General features: G+C 41.8%; 2 protein-coding genes across 4 annotated transcripts in view; one reads left to right on the top strand and one right to left on the bottom strand.

Moving 5' to 3' along the window:
• The window catches only part of hdlbpa (high density lipoprotein binding protein a), a 239,887-nt gene that overhangs the window by 47,290 nt on the left and 183,717 nt on the right, over positions 1-8,880 (top strand). The gene's annotated exons all lie outside the window — the stretch shown is intronic.
• Positions 71-8,880, bottom strand: part of crocc2 (ciliary rootlet coiled-coil, rootletin family member 2) — a 31,902-nt gene continuing 23,092 nt past the window's right edge. Inside the window, exons 24-37 of one of the 3 annotated variants that reach the window (XM_051077528.1) lie at positions 8,101-8,339; positions 7,865-8,024; positions 7,606-7,773; positions 6,076-6,460; positions 5,859-5,989; positions 5,630-5,750; positions 5,374-5,537; positions 4,841-5,281; positions 4,057-4,206; positions 3,771-3,971; positions 2,741-2,872; positions 1,991-2,170; positions 1,766-1,868; positions 71-209 (exon numbers count right to left, since the gene is read on the bottom strand). In XM_051077528.1, the coding sequence (XP_050933485.1) occupies positions 1,785-1,868; positions 1,991-2,170; positions 2,741-2,872; positions 3,771-3,971; positions 4,057-4,206; positions 4,841-5,281; positions 5,374-5,537; positions 5,630-5,750; positions 5,859-5,989; positions 6,076-6,460; positions 7,606-7,773; positions 7,865-8,024; positions 8,101-8,339 (2,556 nt within the window). In that variant the 3' untranslated portion in view covers positions 71-209; positions 1,766-1,784. Of the gene's footprint in view, positions 210-958; positions 1,869-1,990; positions 2,171-2,740; positions 2,873-3,770; positions 3,972-4,056; positions 4,207-4,840; positions 5,282-5,373; positions 5,538-5,629; positions 5,751-5,858; positions 5,990-6,075; positions 6,461-7,605; positions 7,774-7,864; positions 8,025-8,100; positions 8,340-8,880 lie in introns of those variants that run through there. The other 2 variants (XM_051077529.1, XM_018670009.2) reach the window with 2 other exon arrangements.

The following is an 8,880-nucleotide window of genomic DNA, read 5'->3' as shown; positions in this document are numbered from 1 at the left end:
AGAGCAGAGCAGAGCAGGACAAGACCGTACGTTCCTCCTCTCAACCACAGCAGTGTGAATCCTCCCCTGACTGCTCTCTGGCTCTGCCTCTTTCTCTCCTCACTTGTCCTTTAGTAGTGAACTGGGCTTCTTGTGTGAGACAGGGGAATACTGTAGATTCCTTGCATTCTGCTTGCTGCTGGGTACTGCATGAGCTACACTCCGTCTCACTGAAATGAAACGAGGGAAGGAATGAAAGAGGGGGAGCAGCGTGATTCAGCTGAGATGTGTGTGTGTGTTTTTTTTTAAAAACAATCCAGCGATTTGGTCCCTGATGGTCAGCTTAGAAATATCCTCAATAAAAGCTCTATTCTGCCTGCCAAAGGAGTTCTTTCAGTTTTGGCCCCACCTCCCCCACAGGGATTCACTACCTTGCATAATTAGCTGCTTCCAGCCAATAGCTGAAAAGAGGCCGGTAACTGGATAACCACTGGGCGGATCTATGATAATCAAAGGGCTGTTTTAAAGAAACTCTGACAAGATTTTCCCCTTTCAGTGAAACTCCTACAATGTACAGTTACCAAGGCATGCGAGGTTAGACAGTGAGAGGACATGCATGTGCACTATTGTGAAAATGCAGCACTGTACAGAAAGTATGGTGAGAGCACAGACTGAAATCAAAGAAAGAATGAAAAGGAGTAACTGCCTTTTAAGATACTTTTAAGATACAGCCTATGCACATGCGAATGAAAACACACAACATGGAAAACACAACATATTTGTGGTTTCCAAACAGCAAAGGGAAGACCACATATTAGCTCAGGATTTTAGGGTTGTGAAGGATTACAGAGGGGTAGCGAGTGAAACTTTCAAGGAATGATGATCCCACAGACTTGGAGTCTGCAACAATCTTTGAGAGAAAACACTGAAGACAGCACTGGCAACAGAGAGAGCGAAGGTCATTCTCTCACCCACAACACTAAGTCCACAAAGGCTTTTAATGGTGCGAACCAAACGCTAGAACTCACATGCCATGAAAGGGCAGTGCTGTCCTTCACAAAGTTCACAGAAAACTTTCCATAACAAAGTTGTGTGGCCAGCAGAATAAACATCACTGATGATCAACATCTTTTGAAAAATAAAATTGTATAATTGTGCTCTGATACACCCAGTTTTATTAAAAACAACCACAACTTTTCCACACACTGATTACGTGCAATACAACACATAATAAAATAAATGAGTACACTATAGAATCGTTAGCCTTCAGCCTTAAACACTAATAATCACAGCACCAGGAAAATCACTTGAAATCTGCAAACAATTATTGTAGATATTTGGATATATAGTCTAATTTGGATACACAAACAATGATTGTGACATATAAAATTGATACAGTATCAGTATGAGAAATGCATATACAGAGAGGAGGAGAATTAAGCACCAGCCAAGGAAACCTTTCATCACATTGTTTCCAAAAAAAAAAAAAAAAAATGACACAGCATAAACGGACTTAGAAATGCTAACTGTAGCGAGCCAGAGGAAATCCTTAAAACAATTTGGCACATCCAGTCCACTTATAAACAAAACACTCATTGTTTGTTGTTGTTGAGTTTTCCTGCAGATTAATGTAATTCGGTGTGCACATGTGCATGGGTGGGAGTAGAGGCCTTGGGAGCATGTTTGTGTGAGTGTGTGTTTCCAAATGTGGATGTAGCTTGTAACATAACGTCGTTGGGAAGCTGCCAGAGGAACAGTAAATGAGAAGGTCAGAGGTGTTACATACTTCACTGCAGGGTCTCTGCCTACACACCAGGCTGTAGCATCTGATTGAAATAGGCATGCCGTCTTCTCGTCTCCTGATCTAGCTGCTCTTTCAGAGTTAGCACCTATTGAAAAAAAAGAAAAAATGGAAGACGGCGAGACATACAAAGACACTGACATAAACCTATGGCACAAGAAGAAGAAGACACCTATTCCTACAAATTGTTCACAATTAGAATTGAAATACCTGTTCCTCCAGGCATTTGACTCTTTGGCGATGGGCCTTCTCTCTGGTCTCCAGAGCCCGCTCTGCTTGGAGCTGACTGTCTCTCAGACGATCTGTTTCCAGATCCAGCTCCTGGTGATGGTGAGCTGTCACCTCCAGGAGGCGCTGTGCATGAGAGTGCTCCAACTGAGAGATTTGGGCCTGATGACAGTTAACATAAAACAAAATTGAAAATAGAGTATAAGAAAGAGAAGAGTCAGGATTTTTTTGTATGCTGTTGTTGGCTGCTATAAGCAGTGATTGAGCAAATGGGGGCACAGAAGTTCTCTGGCCCTGGGGTTACTGGGGTCATGACCCTGGGCCCACAGAGTCAAATACAAGCTCTCTAAGGTTTACTTAGATTGTAACAGCAGCACTTTCCAATGCTACTTGTTAGTGCTTTCATACAGTGCGGGGATATTTGGCTTTTCATGCAAACAAGTACAACTACCTACTGCACTCACTGAAGCAGAAAGAGCACTCAATGTAGTTAGAGAGGGCTCCAGATTCATACAAAAACATTTTAATATTCTTAAATATTATGTGAGTTATAGTAAAAAATGTAGTTATGGCTGGGTTAGTTGAAAAATCGACATACCATATAAACGTAAATATATGGAAATACTAGGCAAATTGTTCATATACGTAGTGGATCATTCCAAATCATTTGCCCTGTCTCCACAGTGCAACCCCAGCCCATCCCTGCCTATAATCCCACAGTCCCTCGCTCACCTGCAGAGTCTGCACCTCATCCAGCTTTTCAGACAGCTCCTGCTCCAGGCTGCACACTGTCTGCCCTAGTTGCTCCTTCTCTCTGGCTGCTGACACTGCCTCCTCCTCCCTCCTCAGCCTCTCCATCTCCACCTGACAACAGCATGAGGGTGACATAATATGAACGACTTTACCATGATTGCTCTGTACTCATGTGCCTTCCTGTAATGCATGTAGCAGAAGCCAAGCACAGAGCCTCTTGGTTCTCACAGTCCACCTACATGTTTCCATCACTTTAGGATCACATTGGACCATGTGTGACGAAGATGGATGTGTATAAAATTGAAGAAATAATATTACTAAACTAAAGCATAATAAAAAAGCAAGCTACTCAAATAATCTCCTCTGGATTAATGTAAGCCCCTTTATGTGTCTTAATGCTGCACGTCTTCATTTGGTCCAGAATGTGGCAGCAAGGCCTCTGACCAACACTAAACGCATTACTTCAGTCCTGGCCTCTTCATGTGCAAGGGCTTCCAGCAGTTGTAGAATTGACTTTAAGATGATTTTAATTGCATTTAAAGCCATTTGTGGTTTGGCTCCCTCATGTATTTCAGATCTTTTACCTCATATTCAGCACCAGACTATAACTGACTGACCAAAAGTCTAATGTATGTCTAATATATTTGGGAGCGGTGGGGGGAGATCAAGCCTTTATTGTTTTAGCTATAACATTATGAAACTGCCTTTTTTTGTAACATCCATATTTGGGACCTGAAATCAAGACAATTTGACCTCTGCTGCTTTTTCTTTTTTTAATCTGTCTGTTAGTGCAATATTAAACCACTGCAGTTATCTGTTGATGAGGACAAGTGCTGTATAAATAAAATACTTAAAAAATATATATTTAAACAAAATGTTATTTATTATTATTGTATAAGATTAATCAGTGCAACTGACACCATTAATATCTAATAAATCTATTACCATTGTAGGTAATAGATTAAAAGAGTTATTCAAGTATAGTGCAAAGATAGACAGGGTAGCTCACCTTCTCTAGTGTCTTTCTAAGTGCTGACTTGTCTTTACCGAGGCGTATCAGCACTTTCTCCATCTCTGCTCTCTCATTTTGTAGTTTTTGCAAAGAGCTCTGGAGATTGGTGACCTTGTCTTGTAGTTCCTCCTTCTCTCTCTGCAGCTGCTGGGAGCTCTCCTGGGCCTGCAGTTCAGCCTTCTGTCGCTGCTTCAGGCTCTAGGACACAGTCAATCTTTCACACATCAAACTGGAGATTAAACATTTACACCTTTATTTACACCTTCATCTCAGTGTGACTCACCTCCTTCAGTGTCCTAGTATGTTTCTCAAGCTCAGAGTTTTTAAGCTCTGAGTCCTCTTGAGCTCTTTCAAGGTTTTGGACCCGTTCTGTTAGTGTGTGGTTCAGCCTCTTACTCTCTGAAAGGGTATCTCGTGTTTTATCCAGGCGTTCCTATGGGCACACACAAGTTGACACTATACAATGAGCCACACAGTTTCATTAAAACATGATTTTGCACTTAGGCTGACCTTATATTTCTCACCTTCCTACCTTCTGCCTCGTTTTCAGTTTTTGACATACAGCTGAAAGTTGCCTGCAAGACTTGGGATTTTTCTTTTGCTTTTTACTGCAGTGAGCCAACAGCTTTTGAGCAAGAGATTTATAATAAGCATGTCATGTTTTTGTTTGCTCAGTATCTTTAAAGTCCAGTCCCAAACTAAGACCGGAAAACTCTCCTGAGAAGCTCTTGGAGAATTAATGAGCTTGCCTGAGCATTTTATTGCTCAGTCTTTGAGGTCCTACAGGAAAACCACCGCACCAAATGTAAACAAAAAATGCTCAGTCTGGAGCTGAGAAGGTTAAATAGCTGCACTGTAAATCAAAGCATGGCTATGGAAACATAGCTATTCATCTTATTTTTAAGTTTCAATCAAACATATTTATGTTGAGAGAGGAGAAAGCCTTACAAATTCAAGATTTACAGTGCACAATTTGTTTTACATAGAAGAAATGGACAAATGTTTTTCTGTACGTTCCACCTACAGCATTTACTTTGTTCAGGGTGTAATTAGGTGTTGGACTGTACCTGTAGCAGCCTTCGGTCCTGCTCACTGGCAGTCAGAGCCCTCTGTAGCTGTGTTATTTGCTCCTGCAGGGCTCCACTGCTGGTCCTGTTGTCACTGAGAGAGTTTGACAGTTTGTGGATCTGCTCTCTAAGCTGGCTCTCATGCTGCTCAGCTCGAACCAGTGATGTGGTCAGCCTCTCCTCGCTGACCTTCAGCACTGTGCAGCAGTCCTCACTCTCACCCAGCTTCCTCCTAAGCTCTGTCAGTCTCTCCTGCAGCGCCCCTGCCTCTGCATCCAGCTCTGCTGCCCTTAGCTGGGCCCGCTGAAGCTCACCCTCGAGGGTGCACCGAGACACCTCCAGGCGGCTTACTCTATTCTCTGCTGCTTCCAGAGACTCCTTCAGCTTTCGTTGTTCTGCATTTGCACGAGCTTCTGAGCCCTGCAAGAGCTCCAATTTGTCCTGTAGAAGAATGGGTACAGGATTTTATCAGATGCCACTCAAGATACTGTACACTGTTTTCATTCATATCTATCTCTTTGCCTTTTACATACTTGCAGTGCCCTGGACTCAGCCTCTGCAGCTTGCAGATTAGCCCTGAGTTGAGCTACCTCCTCCTCAAGACCTCTCTTCTCCCTCTCTGTACAACGTGCTGTTTCTTCCTGCAGGGAATGGGATGTCAGAGCCTTGTGCAATTGATCTGCCATCTCTCTTTTTCCTGTAAAAACATGTTAATATGCTGTTTGTCTCAGCAGAATTCAAAAGTTATATTTACTGTGTATTATCATTGCTTTGCACTGGTTTTCTTACCCTGCTCTGATTGCTTCAAGGACTTCTGTAGTTGTAGCAGCTGGGCAGCTGACTTATCCTGGCTGTCTTTGAGCTGTGTCATCTGCTGACTTAAACTGACTACCTGAGCTTTGGTTTCATCCTGAAGGAGAAGACATGTTTATGAGAGGTAAAAGTGCCACATATTCAAAAACACATGGTTTGTGTCTTTGAGCCTACATTTACTTATTATTATGACATTCAAATATACCCTGTTTCTTTGTGCGTCCCTGAGTTCCTGCTGGAGTCCCTGTAGAGCTGTGTGCACTGTGTCTATGTCCAGCTCTTCATCTTCACCACGGGACAAGGACAACAAAGATTCATCTGTCACACTCTCTCCCCCTAACCAGAGACCATACTCATTTATGCATCTACTTATAGCAAGAAAATGCATCATGACACCTTATTTTAAAAATCCATTACCATACCTCTTATTTGTAGGTGACTTCTCCAAGGAGAGGGAGACCGTCTTCGTGACCCGGCTGTGCTTGAAAGTCTTGTATGGCCGATGCCAAGAGTGCGGCGCAAAACTGAATACAACCCTGCCAGCTTGAGCTCCAGATCCTTGCGTTTGGTATCACCCAAGGCCAGCTGCTCTTCCAGGCCCTGAACCTTACTTTCAGTAAGGCCAACCTGTACAGAGAGCTCCTTGACCTGGACCTTGGCGTCCTCTAGTGCCTTCTCCAGCTGTGCAGAGGTTTCTCTGTGTTGCTGGTCATTCTGCTGCTGATAAGCCTCTCTTTCCTGCAGCAGCTCTCGGCTCTGCTGCTCTGCCTTCTCCACTTCCACCAAACGACGCTGCAGACCTGCAACCTGCACAAGCACACACAACAGTGTTGCAAGAGAGATCGAGTTTTTTCTACAAGCCATTTAAATATTTATCAAATACTGTGATTATGCATAAGTCTGACAATAATGTCATAAGTGGGTGCTATGAGTATTTTTAGACAATGTATTATTTTTACAAACTGAAGACACAAATGGACACAATGGTAGTTAAATGAATCTGCTAATTGTCTCATGAATTAATTAATTCTCTTGCTTAAATTCTTTTCCATTAAGTGACGTGTGTTTAAGACAAATTTATGTTATGTTTGCAGAAATATGGGCAGGAGGCTAAACACAGTTCAAACAACATCATTGGAAAACAGTGATTACCAGCACTGACAAGAAACATGCCCTGACCCATTATCTAGTGACTGATACTTAACTGTGTAAATAATAGGGATATGGTTTCTGTAATGGCTTAATGTGTTTTGAGATGACAAGCCTGTCAAGTTCACTGATAGGATCTCAGAAAACATTTCTTAAACTATATCACAAGGAGTTAAGAGATACAGTAATTATGACTGAGGCATAGCATTAAGCAACAATGTACACTGGTAAGCGTGACTTTCTTTATCCCTTTATAGCAAACTCAGCTCAAAACAAGCGTTTGATATTTGCTGGATTTTGTAAAAAATGGATACATTAACCAGGCCTCAAATATCACAATAATGTGCAATCCATTTGAGTTGTTCTGCATGCTCTTGGAAACAGAGTACAAAAATATGCCATACATTCACTTGACAACTCAAGGGCTCTGCTGGGGTCATGAGAATTTGGGGACCCTAAAAGTAGTTAAAATGCCCATTTTATAGAATATAAAACCTAATTTTTTAACACAATTTGCTGCACTATTGAACAAAAGACATACAAAAACTACTTATTTTGTGTCTGAATGTTTTGAGAATAAAAGAAAGTTAGCTTGTTTCTTTAATTAACTGTATATCATTTATTAATTAATCATATATTAGTTATATTTACAAAAGATTTCAAAGTAAAAGTCATGTGATATGATGTTATATGATGTTACGTTATGTGATGGGAGTATGGCAGGTATTCTTCAAGTATGTATGCAAAGGTGGAAAGTTTGCTCTAGCATGTTGTTTAGAGACTAATTCCTGCTAGCCTTCTACCTCATTCAGTGCTGCATCTCTGCCAGCCTCACACTCTAGCACTCTCTGTTTGAGAGTAAAAGCCTCGCGACGTGCCTCTTCCTCCTTCTGCTCCTCTTTATATATCCGAGCCTGCAGCTCTTGTAGTTCCTGTTTCTGATGGCTGTTCTCGCCTTCCAGGATCTTTACCTGCTCATGTTAACAAAGCACAAACTATTTGAAAGGAATCCTTTACTTAAAATAATTCAGATGGAAAGCAGTGATCTCAATAATCTTTCACCTGTCTGCGTCGCTCCTGCAGCTCTCTGCGTGCCTGCAGTCGAGACTTCTCCAGCTCTCTCATACTGCTCCGTAAAGTTGTTGCCTCTTGCTCCATTGAGCTCCTACATTCCTCTAAAATGGCCAGTTTCTGATCCCTCTCCTCCACAACTCGTCTCAAGCTAATCAAGATATGTTAAAAGTTAATAAGACAGAAAAAATTTACAGGAAATCTGGAGTTCCATGTAACAGCTGTACCTGCTGTTGTCACTTTCTGCTCTCTTGATGAAAGCTCTGAGCTCCTCATTAGAGGCCTGGATCGCTTCCTTCTCTCTGGTCTCTTCACCCAAGAGCCTTCTCAGGTCCAGGGCTTCTTTTCGTTGCTTGTCTCGCTCCTGTGCACACTCCTGGAGCTCTCTGTGAGCCTCAATCAGCTCTCTTCGCCCTTTGATAATTCCATCCTCAGCTTCCTGCAGCTGCCGACGAAGGCTTTCTAACTTCATGACCAGATTAAGGAGAATGAAAGGCAAGACATCATGTCAATGAGGGCAAATTAGGCAATCTTTGGTTATCAACCCGATCCAGAATTTGATAATGTAAATTTCAAATGGATATAAACATAGTTTATAGGGACTTACAAAGCCTTAGACTGCTTTTAAAACCTGCCTGTTTTCAATATAAATTCAATTAAAAACATCCAACACACACAAAACTCTTTTTATCCTCAAAATTCATCAAAACTTCTATCAGGCTGTTACGTCCAACACATCAAAAGCTCAAACATATGTATATAATAATCAAAACTAAATGGAAAAAAATTCTCCATCCTGCAAAACTGATTTTGGATCAGATAATGCATTAAAGCTTCTTTGTTTGAAAGCTAAACATCAGCATCTCCTATTTTAAGTGCTATGTGCACAGTCTCAAGATACTGTATGACCTATATTCTGGTTTATGGCAACATGTGTGTAGCGAGAGACATAGGGAGGACAGAGCTTATCTGGGCATGGATAAGAGCCAGTTGGGCCTATAGCCAGG

This window comes from Lates calcarifer, linkage group LG17, assembly GCF_001640805.2.
Source record: "Lates calcarifer isolate ASB-BC8 linkage group LG17, TLL_Latcal_v3, whole genome shotgun sequence".
Taxonomy (NCBI): Eukaryota; Metazoa; Chordata; class Actinopteri; family Centropomidae; genus Lates; species Lates calcarifer.
Note: the sequence above shows the minus strand (reverse complement) of the source record. Positions and strands in the feature narration are given on the sequence as shown.